This window comes from Molossus molossus, unplaced genomic scaffold (assembly GCF_014108415.1).
Source record: "Molossus molossus isolate mMolMol1 unplaced genomic scaffold, mMolMol1.p scaffold_m16_p_10, whole genome shotgun sequence".
Lineage (NCBI taxonomy): Eukaryota > Metazoa > Chordata > Mammalia > Chiroptera > Molossidae > Molossus > Molossus molossus.
In genome coordinates this window covers 100150716-100169286 of record NW_023425345.1, presented here as the reverse complement: position 1 = coordinate 100169286, position 18571 = coordinate 100150716, and the positions used below count along the sequence as shown (strand labels likewise).

General features: G+C 49.0%; 1 protein-coding gene across 3 annotated transcripts in view; it reads left to right on the top strand.

Moving 5' to 3' along the window:
• The first annotated feature begins 391 nt into the window (after nucleotides 1–391).
• Nucleotides 392–18571, top strand: part of MTUS2 (microtubule associated scaffold protein 2) — a 389435-nt gene continuing 371255 nt past the window's right edge. For all 3 annotated transcript variants that reach the window (XM_036252380.1, XM_036252379.1, XM_036252378.1), the window contains exons 1-2: nucleotides 392–2563; nucleotides 8589–8829. In XM_036252380.1, coding sequence (XP_036108273.1) covers nucleotides 392–2563; nucleotides 8589–8829 — 2413 coding nt within the window. The remainder of the gene's footprint in view (nucleotides 2564–8588; nucleotides 8830–18571) is intronic.

Sequence of the window (18571 nt, the reverse complement as noted above, 5' to 3'; positions counted from 1 at the left end):
CTTCCCCCTGTTTGGCCAGAAGGAAGGTTTTTGAGAAATCTGTGGATTGAATGAGTGAAATAATAGTATGAAAGTGCTGAGTAAGTCTGTGTTTAGCATGCCTTTTTCTTCCAGAATCTCTGTCAATCTGACGTGACTTTATTTTGCTTTCTCGCTAGGTCTCACGGATCAGTTGGCCTTTGTTCAGCAGGCCCCAGCAGATAAGTCATTGTGCCGTATATCAAGACAAGGTTCCGTTTTCAAACTGCTCTGAAAATGATTAAAAGCAGTATCTCAAGGTGACATTACCAGGGGGCGACAGCAGTTGCAGAATCTCCTGTTCATCCCACAGCAGCTTGGAGGAGGCCCCCTTCTGTCCGGGAGGGCGAGCAGCCCCCACTGAGGGTGGAAGATGAATGTCCCTTTGGCTCCCAAGAAATCATGTTATACTCAATTGCAGGACAACAGAAAGGGCGTGAAAAATAATAATGAGAGCCTCCTAAGTCTGGGCGATACGAACGCCAATCAAATCATGGTGGAGGTCCGTCCCCGTGATGAGTCTCAGACATGTGGCCTGACCGATGAAGTTGGAAATGCAAATTCACGTGAGCCAGGAAACAGTACCCATTCCCATCAGGACTTCCCCTCCCTTCAGGGCTCTGGGAGGGGACTGCATGCGGGCCCCAGTAGCCTGAAGGATTTGCACTTCTCTTCCACGGTCCGTGGGGAGGTAAGTGAAGGGCCCACAGTGCAGAGAGGCACGGCTCTCCCGCAGACCCCGCGGAGTGTCCAGGGACCAGGTCTGGCGGGCTGGCGGAATGTTCTGGGGGAGGCCAGTCCGGAAGTTTTGACTCCAAGGGATGCTGAGATGCCCCGGCGCCCTCCCAAGGATAAGTTGGCAAAGACCCTGGACAATGAGGAGCTGAGAAGGCATGCCCGGGAAAGGGGGGGCTCTGCAGTGGACACGGTCACGGGGGAGCGTGCTGGGACCCTGACGCGGCCAGCTCCACAGCCAGCCCCGCTGGACTCCCCTGAAGCCCTGGATTGTGTGCCCACAGCTGTCGAGGGGCCCCAGAAGATGGGGACAGCCCACGCCCCACGGACAGGGTTTCCTCCGGCTGACATCACCGCAGAAGGAAAGAGTGTGTGTCATCCTAAACCAGCTACCTCAGAAACCAAGGAGACCCCCTGCTTAGAGCCCCAGCCGGAGGGGGCGCACGGACCAGAAGTTAGCAGTGAGAGCACACGGCGTTCCACCCACCCAGAGCGTGCGCTGACCGCAGCATCCAAGGACGCGCCAGAAGCACAGCTGGGGCAGGGGAAGGGAGCGCCCGAGCTGGAGCCGCAATCCGTCCCGCCCTGGGCCACGCAGGAACTAATGGCAGCTGGGGCTGAGGGTCTGGGATGTCCCACGGAAGACAGCGTGGTGCTCCAGGAGAGGAGGGAGCCCGGCGGAGAAGCACAGCACGAAGCCCCCACGAGGGCAGTCAGCAGCCTGCCCCAGAGTGGTGTCCACCCGGTGGCCAGAGGCAGGGGTGTGCAGGACAGGAGCGCCGTCCACCTTGGGGAGCAGGGTTCTCTTCACACCGCCCCCAAACCCAGCGCTGCTCCCTTGCGACCTGCTGATAACCAGCCCCCTGGCAAACTGTTATCCACCTCAGCTCGGACACCGGGTGACAGTTCACGCGGCAGCATGTCCCCGCGTGATGGTCCCGCGCCCTCCATTCCGCAGGCCCTTTCTGACTGCGGGCCCTCAGATGCCAGTGAGGACCAAGGGGGGCTGTGCGGCGGGAGCCGGGGCAGGGCTGCAGTTTTTCCTTCAGACCCTTCTGTTGGAGAGAGCCAAATTGGGGTCCCCGAGCCCCTTGACCCTCAGAGCAGCAGCCCAGAAGCAGGGGAAAGCACAGGGGTCACTACATCTGCTGCTGAAGTTCTAGAAGATGCAGCTGAGACGGAAAGTTCCCCAGCAAGAACAGGTTCTCTTCTCCGTGCCCCAGCCCGTCTCCACCCAGAGACCGCTGTGACGGTGGCCCACCTGCCGGCTCTACCCAGCTCCGCTCCTCAGGACCCCAGCGTGCTGAGTGTGGACGCAGGGTCGTCCCCGGCTGCCCCACCTCCCACGGACACCTCCCCAGAAGTGCCCGACAAGGCCGTCTGCGTCAGCGGTATCCCCAAGCCTGTCTGCACACGTGTCGAGGATGCTCCTTCCTCCCAGGAGGGGCCGGAGAACCACCAGGTGGAACGCACAGAGGAGAGGACAGAACCCAGGCCCATCATTCTGCCGAAGCCCAAGCACGTGCGGCCCAAGATCATCACCTACATCCGGAGGAGCCCGCAGGCGCTGGGCCAGGTGGACGCTGCGCTGGTCCCCGTGGGGCTTCCCTATGCTGCGCCCCCAGGCAACTCGCCTCTTCCCAAAGAGGAGAAGGTGGCCGGCGGCGACCTGAAGCCAGCGGCCAGCCTCTACGAGAAGTTCAAGCCGGACTTGCAGAAGCCGAGGGTCTTCAGTCCTGGATTGATGGTCTCTGGAATCAAACCCCCGGGGCACCATTTCAGTCAAATTAGTGAAAAGTTTTTGCAGGAGGTAAGAGAATGTCATCGTGATACCATCTATAGGTTGAACACCCTAAACTTGGTCACGTATTTTCAATTAATTGTGAGAACAGAACAGTCTCCCATGGGAAACTGCAGATTTGGGTGGATACGCTTGTACAGAAGTGGATGTTTTTAATAGAGGAGGTTGTAGACAAACGGACGTTTTTGACTGGAGAAGCGTGGTGGCCACAATGAGATGGAGCAGCCATCTGAGGAGGCTCACTCAAATGCCGTGCAGTATAATACACAGCAGTTAGATGAGCATGCATTTAAACTGGCTTCCGTGTTTAAATAAGTGAACATAATTCTTCTATAAGCCAGGTCAATGGAAAAAGAAATCAGAAATAAATACATTGTTCAAAGTGGTCAGACTTCATCCTCTGAGGGGGATATGTCCCCTATAGGACACTCTCATAGTCACACATGTGAAGAACAGTGAGTAGAAAATTATGTGTTAGGCAAGGACCCTTTGTTTTAAGTCAGAATAATAATTACAACTGAAATTTAGTTGAGCACCTACTATGCCTTGGGATTCAGCTTTGTCAGTCTTCAGCAGTCGGTACTGTAATTCCCTGAGGTTGGGGTTGCTGTTTTCATTGTTGTATGGATGAAGAACCAGATGTGGAGGCGTCTGAGGAACTCACCCGAAGCCACAGACCAAGGGCCAGACCCAGATGCTCCCCTAGGCCCTTGCTGTTGCTCATGGTGCTACCCCTTTAAGTAACCGGGTGGTCTGGTGAGTCCTCCTCTCAGCACTCAGGAAACAGAGTGGTGTCCCGAAGCAGGCTCCTGGCAGGCAGAGTGGTCAGCTAACAGGAAAGCTGGCTCAGATCACTCCTCTCCCTAACACCCCTCAGGTCTGCCCAGGCCACTCAGACACAGGCTGGAGCCGGTAGGATGGCTCATTGCCTCCTGACTGCCTCTCCTTCCACCCTTCCGCCCTCCCTCTGCTGCCTCAGGCCTTTTGCACTTCCCTCTACTGGGAATGCTCTTCCCAGACACCTGAATGGCTTTCTCCTTCACTTTCTTCAGGTGTCTTCAAATGTCACTGCATTGGAGAGGCCTCCTTTCCTCTGAGACTCCTTCCTTTAGTTTCTTTTTTCTTATAACTTACCTCCCCTGACGTAGTCACCTTTTTGGTTTTTACGTCCTTAACTAGAATGTGAAGTCCATGAGAGTAGGGACTTTTTCTGTCTTTTGTTCCCTACCGTGACCTCAGAGTTCGTAACAGTGCTCGGCATAAACACATGTTCAAAAAGTGCTGAATGAGCCCAGCCAGTGTGGCTCAATGGTTGAGCATCCACCCATGCACCAAGAGGTCGCCGGTTTGATTCCCAATCAGGGCACATGCTCAGGTTGTGGGCCCGATCCCCAGGGGGGCATGCAGAAAGTGGACAGTCGATGTTCTCTCTTATCGATGTTTCTATCTCTCCCTCTCTCTCTAAAAATCAATCAAGTGTTGAGTGATAACTGAATTATGAACTCACATATGCTGGATCCGAACAGAAGTCAGCCCCAGCTCCGTAGAGGTAGAATGATCGAGTCCAGAGTTGGACTCTCTCTCTTGACTGACTGTATCAACAGTGCTACAGACTGTATTGATCACAGCAGAAGGTGTCATCTCTGGCCAGTCCATTCTCAGCAGCCAATCTTGACCGTGGCTGACCAGGTGCCCCAGCAAGCCAACCACCCGGCCTATCCGGCTCCCTGTCTTCTGCCTGCGCCCAGAGAGGCTTCCCCCTCACAACTCGAGAGAGAGGATGCTGACCCGAGAGTTCAGGAGTCCAGCCTCCTTGGTAGCGACTCAGCTCCCTGTGCAGGGCTGCATGGCATCCTGTTCTAGCCCTGGCCAGAGGACCTTAGGATCTGGCCTCAGGCAGTGCCATCTCACTAACAACGGGCAATTTGCCACTCTGGTTTATAGGTCAGTCTTTTAACTTGGTTAATGTGAGTCTTTCTCACATTTTCAAAAACGTATCCCCCTGGGCCTCTGAGACTCAGGGTCAGGCTCTGACTCTGGGCTCTTCTCCAAGGCCCCTGCGAGGCAACCACATACCCCCCTGCCCCAGGGCCCTGGGCACAGAGCTGGTTAAATGAGTGGACCTTTTTCTTTGCAAAGTATCACTGCAGAAGTAACCAACTCATGCAAGATAGAACCCCAGATACGGCACAGTGGAGGGACTCTTTGACAAGCACACCCTTGGGAGATAATGATAGTGAGAGCCAAGTTTTAGGCTGGCTTCTTTGTAGCCACTGGATGACTTCTCTGGTCACCAAGGCAGTGTGTCCATATGGGGTTAGCGTCACCTTTTCTATTCGTTGTACCCAAACATCCAGTTGAGTTCTTCATTGGTTCCATTTCTCCACATAAAGTCATTTGATACCTTTTCCCCCAGCCCCCAAAGAAAACGCCCCCTAGATTTATCTCTATAAAAAAAGGTCATGAGAGAAACTTTATTGGGAGATGTTGGCAAAAACTTACTGTCTACAATTCTCCCTCTGTGACCCTTCCCAATTTTTCTTTTGTGAATTTCTTTTCTGTATTACTTCATCTCCTTCCATGAAATAGAGAATAATTTCTATGTTATAGGCACATTTTCCTCCAAAATATTTTCTACACTTAACCCTCTGGAAACCATGCCCGTGTCAAGGAAGTGGGGTCGCAGGGGGTTCGTGTGGCTGCAGCAGTTCAGGAGTTGGCAGACCCCGCAGGTGTGGGAACAGCAGCCCTGCCCTGTGCCAGCCCCTCTACCTGGGGACCGTTTGCTGTCATAATCAGAGCCTCTGGGGCCCAGGCCCTATTCTCAGGCTACAAGACAGAGCAGAGAGCCCTGTGTGATGAGCGAATCTCTGTGACCATCTTCTTTAGTCAGAAGTGGGGGGAGGCTGGCCCTTGGCCTTTGTTCTGGTCTCTGTGGTGGAGACTCGTCCAGCAAGTCCTGGTCCCATGGTCAGGCCTGGCCGGGGAGGTCCGAGGGCTGTCATTGTGCCCGAGCTCCCCACAGGAAGGCTTCAGCCAGTCCCCAGGAAAGGAACACATTTCTGACCAGTTCCCACAGAAATATTTTTCAATTGTAGAAGTTATGTATGATTTTAATAAAAAGGGAAAGTCTTATAATAAAACCCAAACCAGCCTCAGCCTCGGCCCTCCTCACCACATATTAGACAGCATGGGTGGGGGTGGGGAGTGGGGGTGGGGAGTGGGGGTGGGGAGTGAGGGTGGGGAGTAGGGGTGGGGAGTGAGGGTGAGGAGTGAGGGTGAGGAGTAGGGGTGGGGAGTAGGGGTGGGGAGTAGGGGTGGGGAGTGGGGGTGGGGAGTGGGGGTGGGGAGTAGGGGTGGGGAGTAGGGGTGGGGAGTGGGGGTGGGGAGTAGGGGTGGGGAGTAGGGGTGGGGATAGGGGTGGGGAGTAGGGGTGGGAGTGGGGGTGGGGGAGGGTGGGGGTGGTGAGGGGAGGGTGAGGAGTGAGGTGGGAGTGAGGGTGGGGAGGGGGGGGGAGTGAGGGTGGGAGTGAGGGTGGGAGTGAGGGGGGGAGTAGGGTGGGGAGTAGGGGTGGGGAGTGGGGGTGGGAGTGGGGTGGGGAGTGGGGGGGGGGGAGTAGGGGGGTGGGGATAGGGTGGGGAGTGGGGGGGAGTGGGGGGGTGGGGGTGGGAGTAGGGGTGGGGTAGGGGGTGGGGAGATGGGGTGGGGAGGGGGTGGGGAGAGGGGGGTGGGAGTAGGGGTGGGGAGTGGGGGTGGGGAGTGGGGGTGGGGAGAGGGGCTGGGGAGTAGGGGTGGGGATAGGAGTGGGGAGTGGGGGTGAGGAGTAGGGGTGGGGAGTAGGGGTGGGGAGAGGGGGTGGGGAGTGGAGGATGGTGCTCCCCTGAGGGGGGAATACACGACATAGAGCTCCAGCGGTGGCCTTGAGGAGACTCTTGGGTGCAGCCATGCCAGGACGGTAAGACCTGCTTGCTCATGCCCTGCTCTCTGCTTTCAGAGCCCCTGAGCTCTCAGGGACACTCCCTCCTGCTGATGCCCAGGGGGAGTCTTTACATTTTGGTGTAGGGAAGTGGGCAGAAGGGGGCACGGGTAGGAGGAGAGCGGTTAGGCCGTGTGCTTGTGACATACAGAAGTGTGGTTTAGACTACTGTCCCTCTGTTTCTTGCCACCACCTCATCTCTGAAGAGCACTGTTTGTGCAGGGGTGTGTGTGTGTGTGTGTGTGTGTGTGTGTGTGTCTATGCATGTGTGTATGTGTCTGTGTATCTGTCTAACAAGACTTTTGGAGACTGGCTCATCCAAGTGTAGTGACTGGCAGGTCCAAGATCTCCGGGGTGGGCAGCCAGCGGGAGCTCCAGGGGGAGCTGTGCTGGCTCAGGTCCAAAGCCGCCTGCTGACAGGGTCCTCCTCTCCGTGGAGGGCAGACTGGCTTCTGAGGCTTTCGACTGATTAGACGAGGCCCATCTCATTATGGAGGGCAGTCTGGTTTATTCGCCATCTCTTGATTTAAATGTTGATCTCATAAAAAAAAATACCTTTATAGAAATATCTAGAATAATCTTTGACCAAACATCTGGGTACAGTGGCCCAGCCCAGTTGACACAATTAGTATCACAAGTCCTCCCCCTACAGCTGTCCCCATGTCTGCTCAGTGAAGCCCCTTGTTGACCCGAAACTGAGAAATGAAAATGAAAACATAGAGTATGAGTACAATATAAAAGCCCATGATTGATAGTGAGAGTAGGTAAAGAACACAACATTTTTCAGCAGAGTGCAAATGCAGCATGTTCTCTCACAGGAAGGTAATTTGCTGCAGCCTGAGTTTAGTCTGTCTATAGTAGCATTCATGCATATTTTACAGTGTGATTATGATAGAACTTTAAAGGCCTAATCCTTTGCTTTAATAATGTCAATTTAAGGAGAACTTTGTATCTATCTCAACATTAAATGAGTGTCATATTAAGGGGTTATCTCTTCCAACAGCTTGGATCAAGGCTTCATAGATCCTATTAAAAATATGGTTAATACTTGTGATTTCTGAATATGTATGACATAAAATATATTGTGACCTAGAGCAGAATTAATTAACAGATGTATTTTTTATGCATAGCCTCTGGCGCTATTTTTTTTTAAACTGAGAGAAAATAGATTATTGAGTTGTCATATTTTTTTTTTATTTTTAATATGAAGAAACACTGATAATATGAACAGGCTTTGTGAGTCCAGAATGGGTTTTATTTTAGTCTAAACGGTTAACTGTAGGAAGAAGTAACAGCAAGGGTCTGTTGTTAAGTTTAGGGCACAATAGAAACATGATTGCTTTATTTATTGAATACTTACTGCCCTCAGCTACGTGTAGACAATGTTCTAGGTGCTGTGAAGTCAGCAGACTCCACCTAGAGCCTCCATTCTGGTGAAACGTTCTCAGATGTCCCTGGAAGCACCCCCTCAGTGGGGAGGACAGTCAGAGGAGGTAAATCAGTCTCTCATTTTTAATGATGTAGATTATAGAGGCCTGAAAACACATTTTTTCCCCCTGTTAACTTCCCTATTCTTTCTAATTAGCCTTTTCTCCCTCATTAACAGTGCATATTTTATTTCCTAAGTAGCCTGGAAAAGACAACATAAATTGATGAAATCCATTTACTTATTATAAGACTATGTTATAAACATAGTCTTATAGAAATATATCTAAGTCTATGAAAAGTGTGCCTTTTCTCCTTAGGAATAATGAAACTCATAATTCTATTAACAGTTGCAAATTCTTTCCTTGCTTCCTTGACATTATTTATTTATAGATTGGCTACTTGCACAAATTCCAATAATTTTGTAGCAATCAAATTAAAAACTCTTACTGAGTGAGTTCCTTTTTGTCGCAGTGAAATGTAGATGTGTAGACTGTTAGAACCCGGGGGAATCGTCCAGGGTGTTGTCGACTCGGAGATGCGAGTGATCAGGGATGGAGCCGGTCTCCCGAGCAGGTGCCGTCCGCAGCCTGGGTGTGAGGTTCTCTGACTGAGCTTCCCTCGTCCTCACAGGTCACAGAACGCCCTGGAAAGGAAGACTTCTGTTCTCCTCCCTATGCGCACTACGAAGTTTCTCCCACCTTCTACCACTCGGCCATGCTCCTTAAGCCCCAGCTGGGGTTGGGCGCGATGTCCCGTTTACCGTCCGCGAAGAGCAGGATCCTGATCGCCAGTCAGAGGTCGTCAGCAAGTGCCGTCCACCCGCCCGGACCCATAGCAACAGCCACCGGTCTCTACAGCTCCGACCCTGCAGGTAACCGGTCCAACCAACCGCTTTTCTTGCTGCTCCTTGACACAGGGGTCACAGAAAATGTGGTGGCTGTCTAAGGTGGGATGCTTCTCACCCTTTAGGCAGAGCCTTTTCTCTTCTTCCATCTGACATTTATCAAGGCTCATCTGTGTATGGCAGTCACCCTTCATGCCACCTTTCACATGATGGCCCTTGTGACCAGCTCCTCTCTCCTTGTAGTTTCTCCCTCCTCCAGTACATCCTGTAGACCAGAGACGTTGTCTGTAAAGGGCCAGAGAGTCAATGTTTTAGGCTTTCCGGGCCACGATGGTCTGTGTTAACTGCGTGGCACGGAAGCAGCCACAGGCCGGCCGTGCGTGAGGGGTCGGGCGGCTGCGTTCAGTACCACGTAGTGTACACACAGGGCCGGCTGTGGCCTGCGGGCTGCAGTTTGTCAGAGAGCTCCTCCTAAGGACGGCCTGACGGTCATCTTGCTCCCCGTCCACAAACCTTGGGCGCAGAATGGCCCTGCCAGCTCTCCTGGCTTTGCCGTCTACCTGCAGTGCCGGCCAGTGTCGCCGCCTGCCGGTCTGCACGTCTTTGTTTTTCTCTTCATTCCTCTGCTCGTGTGGTTCCCTCTGGGTTTGAGCTGCTATTTTGTTATAGAAATAATTTTCTCTAAATTTTTTGAATACCGAAAAATAGGAAGAAAGTAATATTACTTATATTTTAGCACCTAGCCGAGTTAATACTATGGGATTTTTTCTTTCTTTTTTTTTTTTTATCCTCACCCAAGGACATTTTTCCATTTTTTGTTCAGGTAGAGTGAGAGGGAGAGAGAGGAACAGAGAGAGAGAGAGAAACATCGACGTGAAAGGAACACATCGAGTGGCTGCCACCCACACGACCGACCAGGGCCAGGGACAAACTGCAACCGAGGTACGTGCCCTTAGCGGGAACCGAACCCGGGTCTCTCTGGACCGCAGGCTGACGCTCTAACCGCTGAGCCAAACCGGCCAGGGCTGGGATTTTTTCTTTCCATGTTTTTTTCTATGCATTTTTCAGTAGCTAAAATAGCACTAATGTGAATTTTTTTAAAAATCTCCCCCGAGGATATGTTTTATCGATTTTAGAGAGAAGGGGTGGGAGAGAGAGAGAAACACCCATGTGAGAAACATCCATCAGTTACACACCACAACCAGGGTTTGAACCCGCAGCCTAGGCCTGTGCCCTGACTGGGAATCAAACCCACAACCGTTTTGGTGTATGGGACGATGCTCTAACCAACTGCACTACCCAGCCAGGCCTTTTTTTTTTTTTGAGGATTATAATTTTAAATAGGGTGGTTGAAAAAGGCCTCCCCGAGAAGATGGCTGTAAAGGAGGTGAAGGAGGGAGCCGCACGGACATCCTGGTGGAGCATTCCAGGCCAGGGAGGAGCCAGTGCAAAGGCCCTGAGGTGACGAGAGGCCAGGGAGGCTGGAGCAGAGTGAGTCAGCAGGAGGATGGTAGGGGATGCTGAGAGAGGTGATTGGCACTGAGGGAGTGCATGAGGCCTGAGAACCATTCTAAAGCTTTGCCTCTTACTCGAAGTGAGAAAGCCATTGGAGGGTTTGGAACTGGGCGGTACGATCTGATGTGTGCAACAGGCTCTCTGGGTCCCATGTTGAGAGCACACTCTCAGGGGACAAAGGCAGAAGCAGGGAGATGCAGTGACCTCGGTGATGTGGTGTCCTAGGCAGTGATGGGGCTGCTGACGGACTGCACGTGAGCCGGGAGAGAGAAAGAGCAACGAGCAGCGGCTGCAGGGCTTTGGGCCTGAGCCACTAGGAGGAGGGAGCTGCCATTTTGGGAGGAAGTGGTGTGCAGGGGAAGGTAGGAGCTGATTTAGGGCATGTTAAGGTTGAAATGCCTTTAGTCATCCTATGGAGTGAAGCACTGGATCTCTGGACGCGAGTTGAGAGGACAGGACAGCTGGAGACACGCACGTGTTGGTCAGCAGCAGATGGGCCGTGTTCAGAGCCGTGCTGTCCCTTGCCTGGTGGCCTGTGCTCTCCAGCTCCGTTTCACCTTCACCAGTGAGTCACACGTTTGATGGACATTGGATGATGCCCTTTTGAAATAGCATGATATAACAGACGTGAATTGTTTTACTTTATGTACAAAATTTGGAAACACTTAAAATTACTAAAAATAAACGTAGTTGAGATTCATCTTGCAGAGAAGTCAACTTTCAAGGGAAGCAAGGTGTTCTAGAATATGCCACTTGCCCGTGCCCAGGGGGGTGGGCATCTCTTCCACGGCCGGCTCGGCTCTGCTCCCACGTCGTGGCGAGACGGGCGCCTCTTCACGTGCAGCTCAGCCCTCACGAGGGCACAGGGAGGGACTCCCCCGCCCACTCCTTCCGAGCCCCAAACCTTTCCTCGGGCTTCTGGGTGTCTTCACGTAGAGAAAGGTGTGTGTTCACATGGCTGGTCACCGGGGACCCAGTGAAGCCTTGTGACAATGATGGGTGTCCCTCACACAGGACATTGAAGATGTGAACTCCTCAGTGCTGTGGGGCGGGATCGCCTGGTGTGGGTTCTGGGACAGTGAGAGGTTCTCACTTCAGATGCTGGGAAGCTCGAGGGTGGTGATGACTCGGCTCCGACTGGCCCCTGGGCACCGGCGCCGTGCCCGTGGCCCTTTGCTTGGCCTACGCACATGGCTTATCCCTGGCAGCGGGCCTCCCGTCCTGGGCAGCGCTGCCAGAGCCCCCGGCTCCCAGGCCCGGCTCTGGCAATACTCCTCCCTCAGTCCTTTCTGCAGACATCCTTCCATCTGTCTTCATGTTTCCCCAGAGGTATTCTCTTTCTCCTCAAACATTATCACCTTATAATTTCACAAGGTCTTTTAAATGATACCCAAAGAGGATGCCTTCAGCGGCAGGTGGGGACAGCTCAGCGTTCCCACAGAGCTGGGCTCACCTGTGCTTGGAGCAGGGGGCGGAGTCCTGGGCAGGAGTCAGGACTGTCCAGGGCCCTGGTTTTCGCCACAGGACATGGGGGGCAGGGCCGGATGACCGACAGACGTCTTACAATAGTCAGTCTGTAAGGTTGAGCGTCAAGAGGCTCAGGGGCAAGCAGCCTGGTAGTTGCCAACCTGGTTTGTCTGGAGAGAACAGGTTAAAAGCAGAGCCTGTGCTCAGCACAGGGCTCAGGCGGGGCTGCTGCGGAGCAGAGGAGCGGGGGTGGGGGAACCCCGGGGCTCTGCAGCAGCTCGGGCCCTTCCCGAGGGGCGGGGCGGCATGCAGGTAGCTGGCTGGGGGGTTCTGGCCTGGCGAGAAGATGGGCGAGAAGCAAAAGCCCGCCCCTCACCCCTCTCCCCACCAACACGCAGCCCAGCGGCAGAGCCTGGGTCTTCAGGAAACACAAAACCTATTTTCTTCTGTTTATCTCCCTTCTTTTATTACCATTATTATGCCTCTTATTTTTCATATTATCATGAAGTTGTTGTTTTTTTGTTGTTGTTTTTTTTTTATCCTCACCCGGGGACATTTTTCCTTTTTTTTTTTTTTGCACAGATAGAGTGGGAGAAAGAGAGAGGGGGGGGGGGGAAATCGATGTGAAAGGGACACATCGAGTGGCTGCCACCCACACGACCAACCAGGGCCGGGGACAAACTGCAACCGAGGTACGTGCCCTTAGCGGGAACCGAACCCGGGTCTCTCAGGACCGCAGGTGGATGCTCTAACCACTGAGCCAAACCGGCCAGGTCTATCATGAAGTTTTATGGAACTATTTCTACCTGTTCTGGTCTAAGACGATGTGCAGAGACGGGGTCTCTCCCTTAAGCAGCCCTGGGCTCCAGAGGGCTGGTTTCAGCAGTTGTTTTAAACACTCCTTCCAGCCACCAAGAGGATATTAGGGAGTCCAGTCTACACCTGCTTCTTCTAAAGCAAGTGATGCAGTCCCTAACAGCTCTAAAAACTCACCCTTCTTTTCTCCTAGACTCGCATATCTTGCAGTGTCTTGGGAGCCCCCCCCAATTCTCAAGTATCTCCCAGTAATGCTCCCAGTCTCCCCTGATGCCCACCCAGTCACTGTCATCAGGATCTTCTCCGCTCCTCCTGCCCATGCACAGTCTCACCACCATGGGACCCAGATACCCACCAGGCCTCTCTGTCTGCCTCCACCCCTGTCCTAGTTCCCCCAGGGAAAGGATGGAGAAGTTCCAGGCTTTCCACTTTGTAATTTGAGAATCTTTTAGATTGTGCTACATTGTTTCTTTTTGGACTCTCACTTATCTTTTCATTAGGGGAGGTCTTCCTGCCTAGCTCTTTGCACAAGAAATATGTTCCAGGTAGAAGGAACAGCACACACAAGGGCCCTGAGGTAGAATGAGCTTGGCGTGGTCAGAGAACAGGAATACGGTCAGCCTGGCTGGAGTGAGAGGTGGACGTAGGCGAGAAAGTAGGGAGGTGGATAGTGTCCAGATCACAAAGGGCCTTAGAGGCCGTGGTAAGAAGTGTGGATATCGGGGAGCCCCTGAGCATTGCAAACATGATCTGTGTTTACTGGCGATCTCTCAGGCCATCTGTGTGGAAGAGGGAGGGGTGGAAGTGGGAGAACAGTTAAGACCTGGGACCCTCATCCAGGTGAGAGATCCTGGTAGCTGGGCGAACAGGGAGAACGGGATGGGATTGTTGGGATTTATTCTGGAGATGGAGCCAGTAGGTCTGGACAGTGAGGGTGGGTGATGGAGAAAGAGGGGAGCTGATGAGGTCTCCTCGAATTTTGGCTTGAGGAACTGGATGGATGGTGATGCCATTCATTAAGACAGGTTGACTAGCCAGGGGAGCGGGAGCGAGCCTGGGAGGAGAGGAGAGAGTTCTGCGTTGGGAGATCTAGTGGAACCATCGCAGAGGCAATTAGATACAAGCCAGGGGCCCTGGGACAGGTCAGGGCTGGAGACCGAAATTTGGGGTTCCCCATATGCTACTACAAAGTCAAGGGAGTCAAGTGAATATCTGACAATAGCTAGGAGAATGGATCTTGAAAGTTCTTATCCCAAGAGAAAAACATTTTTTAGCTATGTGTGGTGACGGTTATTAACTACACTCAGTGTGGTGTTCATTTTGCAATATATACAAATATCGAATCATTACATTATGCGCATGAAACTAATATAATGTTATGTCAATTATACCTCAATTAAAAACGGAAGAAAAAAGTCCAGGGAATGCAGCGGGAGAGCAGAAGGCATCCCGGGGGTGCCTGGGTTCCCGCATCCATGCTCTGGCAGGGAAGGTGGGAAGCAGCCCGGCTAGAAGCAGGGACCCGGAGCCTGGTGTCCAGAAAGCGGAGGGAAGAAAGGACCTCAGAGCCGCAGAGGTGCTCAGCCGTTTTGAAATCTCCTGAGGAACTGGGTGGTTTGAGGGCAGAGACAGGATCGGTGAATTGGACAACATGGAAGTCATTGGTTATCTTTACAAGAACGATTTCCATGGAGTGATGGGACAGCACGCCGACCGGCTAGATAGACAAAAGGAAGTTGACACTCAAGCTTGTGGGCCGTCAGTGGCGAACAGCAGAAACGCAGGACGAGACAGTTGTATCATGATCTGGGAAATGAGGGTGGCTTTGTTGAGTTCAGGGTTTCTGGGAAACACTTTTAGAATGTGCAGAATTTCCCTGACAATGGCCTTTCTGGTGAATATGACCCAAACAGATACAGTACTGTCAGCTGCCCTCAAATGTGTATGGATGTCAAAAGTCAACAAACTTTTCAGGTAGTAACTGACAGTTTTATCTTATAGCTGTCAATATGTGAAATGTTTTCTGGGGTCCTTGTCCCAGGTCTGTTGCTCACCTTTTGGGAAACTGAAACAGCTGGAAAGGGAAGGCCTAGATGAGGAAGGAACATGAAAATGGTCCAGACAAACGAACAAGGCATTCGAATGGCTTCCTGCCACACAATCTCAGGAGGTGAGTCGAAGTTCAGGACGCCGCTGTCCCACACCGTGAAAGGTGTCTTTTGCAAGGCTGTGGGGCGAAAAGTGGTCGTCATGCTTTAGTGAGAACTGACTTGTTTTAAGGCTGAGCTTGTACACAAACTTATTTTGACAACCAAAGAATAGTGATGATGAAGACGGTAACCACTTATACTTGCAGAGTGATTATTGTAAAATTATCTTATTTAACCTGTAGAGAAATTTAGGAGGTAGGTTTTCTTTTCTTCTCTTTTTCTATCAGAGTAAAGACATGGTTTTACAGATAAGGCTCAGGGTGACTAAGTCACATTCACAGGGTCACAGACCTAATTTCGCATCCTGGTGCCCACAGGGAGATCTGCGGGTTAAGGGGTTATCAGCAGGCTGACAGAGCAGTGCCATTCATTGCAGAGGGAGGGCCCAGTGACTCTTTTCCCAGGCAGATGGGCAGGATCCAGTTTGGGGAGGTTTGCTTGTCAAGGTTACTATACCTTTATGTACCTTTGCAACCACAATGATGACACAGAACCTTTCCATTATCCCCCACATTCTCCTTTCCCCCTTTCCCAGACAGTCCCCACCACAGGCACATATACAGTCTGCTTTCTGTCATGGTGGATGACGTGCCCTAGACTTTCATGTTAATGGAATCACATAGCATGCGCTCCTTTGGTGTCTGGCTCTATCCCTCAGCATGTGTCTGAGATCCCCGTGACGATGTCTGTATCTGTACTCCGTTTCCCTCATTGCTGTGCGGCGTGTGATAGATGGACCACCGTCTGATTATCCACTCACCTGTCTGTGGACATCTGGGTTGCTTTCAGTTTTTGGCTATAGCAAATGAATGTACTGTGAACATTCATGTATAGATCTTTTTGAGGATCTAGTTTCACTTCTTTTAGGCAAAACCTAGAAGTGGAATTTCTAGTTGTTAAGGTTAGTGCAGACTTAATTTTAAATGAAACTGACAAACTGTTTTCCAAATTCGTTTTCCTGCCTCATAGTCTATAACATTTCCAGTTGCTTCATGTCCTCACCAATAGCTGGTTTTGTGAGTCTTTGTAATATTGGCCATTCTACTGGGCTACAGTTATATGAAACTATGATTACTTTTAATTTGCATCTCACTAATGACCAATGATGTTGAGCATCTCTTTATGTGTTTATTTGCATTTATATATCTTTTTGGTGAAGTGCCTGTTTAAATCCTTTGACCATTTAAAAAGTCTGTTTTAAAAAATAAATAAATAAAATATAAAGTCTGTTTTCCTATTTGGTTGTAAAAAGTCTTTATATATTCTGAATACACGTTTTCTTTTAGATACATCTTTTGAAAATGTTTCTTCTGGCATTTGTCTTGACTTTTTATTTTCTTAATAGTGCTTTTCAAAATATAGGCTTTTAATTTTGATACATTTCAGTTTAGACTTTTTCCTTTGTGGTTTATGATTTTACTTCCTATTGAAGAAACTTTGTCTAGCCCAAAGTTTCAAAGATTACTTTCTATATTTTAAGTTCTACAGTTTTATTTATTATGTTTAGACCTGTAATCCATTTTGAGCAATTTTTGTATGTGGTGTGAGGTATGGGTTAAGGTTCCTTTTTTGCATATAGTGCCCTATTGTTTCAAGTCCAGTTCTTGAAAATACTGTTGTTTCTTATCATTGAAAATGAACTGACCATATAAATGTACATCTATTTCTGGATTGTACATTCTGTTCCACTGATATACATGTCTCTCCTTATGCTAATAGCACTTTCTCTGAAGTACTATAGATTTGTAGTAAGTCTTGAAATCAGATAGTATAAATCTCACGACTTGTTATTCTTTTTCAAAATTCTTTGATTATTCTAGATCACCTGAATTTCTGTACATATTTTATAAACGGCTTGTCAATTTCTAATATATCTGTCTGTATCTATCTATCATCTATCATCTATCTTTGTTATGATTTTGATTGAGATTGTGTTGTACATGCAGATTAATTTGGAAAGAATTGAGGTTTTAACATTAGATTTTCGATATATAAATATGGTATATCTTTCAGTTTATTTGGGCCTTCTTTAATTTATCTTAGCTGGAATTTCTAGTTTAATGTGGAGATTTTGTATATTAAATTTTTTTACATATTCATAGCAGCATTATTCACTATATATATGTATATGTATATATATATATTCACTATATATATATATATATATATATGAATATTATTCAGCCTTAAAAAGGAAGGATGAACCTTGAAGACATTATGCTAAATAAAATAAACCAATCACAAAACATACTATGGTTCCACCTATATGAGGTATCAAGAGCAGAGAAATTCACAGAAACAAAGTAGAATTGTGGTTGCCAGGGGCTAAGGGGAGGGGGAAATGAGGTGTTGTTGTTTAATGGGTACAGAGCTTTAGTTTTACAAGATGAAAAAGTCCTGGAGATTGGTTTCATGACAATGTAAATAGACCTAACACTATGAACTGTACAGTTAAAAAATCTTTCAGATGGTGAATTTTATGTTATGTATAGTTTATTAAAATTACAAATTTCCTACATATTTTATGTTGTTTTATGTTATTGCCAATTTTTAAAAATTTCATTTTTTAGCTACATATTAAGGATTTGGGGTATTTATTTTTGTTATCATTCAGTTAAAAAGATTTCTTAATTTCTCTTGTAACTTCTTTGTCCTATAGGTTATTAGTTTGTGTTGCTACTTCCCCCAAATTTGGAGATTTTTCAGATACCCTTACATTGACTTTGGTTTAATTTCACTGTGGTCAAGAAAAATCCTTTGTTTGACTTGAGTCCTTCTAAGCTCATTGAGGCTTATTTGATGACAAAAAGTTTGCGTATGTTTAGTGTGTTGTTCTATAAATGTTTATTAGGTCTAGTTGGTTGATATTGCTGATCAAGTCCTCTGTATATTTACTGTACTTTTTATTTGCTCTGTCAGTTACTTAGAGAGGAATGATGACATAAATTTAATTGTGGATTTAAAAATTCTTTCAGTGCCCTGGCTGGTTTGGCTCAGCGGTTAGAGCATTGGCCTGTGGACCAGAGAGTCTGGGTCTGTTTCCACTAAGGGCACATACCTCTCTTGCAGCTTGTCCCTGGCCCTGGTTGGGGTTGTGTGGGTGGCAACTACTTGATGTGTCTCTCTCACATCGATGTTTCTCTCTCTTTTTTCCTCCCTCTCTCCCTCCCGCTCTATCTGAAGATAAATGAAAAACAAAAATTTTTTCAGTGTGCTATTTCTGCTTCATATTTTAAAATTCTTATTAAGTATATAAACTCATTGAGGATGTTGATTTACTGTATTTACCCCTTTTGATTGTGAATTATGCATATTTATTCCTGATAACGTTCCATGTTCTAAAGTCTATTTTGTTTGGTATTAATATGGAACATTCTAGCTTACTTTTGATTAATATTTAGCTGGTAAATCCAATTATTTTACTTCAAATGTATTTGTATTAATATTCAAAATGGGTTTTTAGAAAGACAACATGCTAATCTTTTTTTTCAAGTTACATTCAGTTTTGTGATGAATTCTGCTAGGGGCACGTACCAAACAAACAAACAAAAATACATTTCCTTTGGAGTTCCTCATGTGCTGCGGCACGAAGGGCCTGGAGGCAGTGGGGCTGGTGACCAGGGACCTCACCTGTTTGTTTCCCTCTCTCAGGGATCACATTCCTGTGCTGCTTGTTACAATGTTTCTGAAAACATTAGTCACCTGTATTTTGTTCTGTGTTCTAATTGTTTATGGCAGCTTCTACATCAATTAAATCTTCA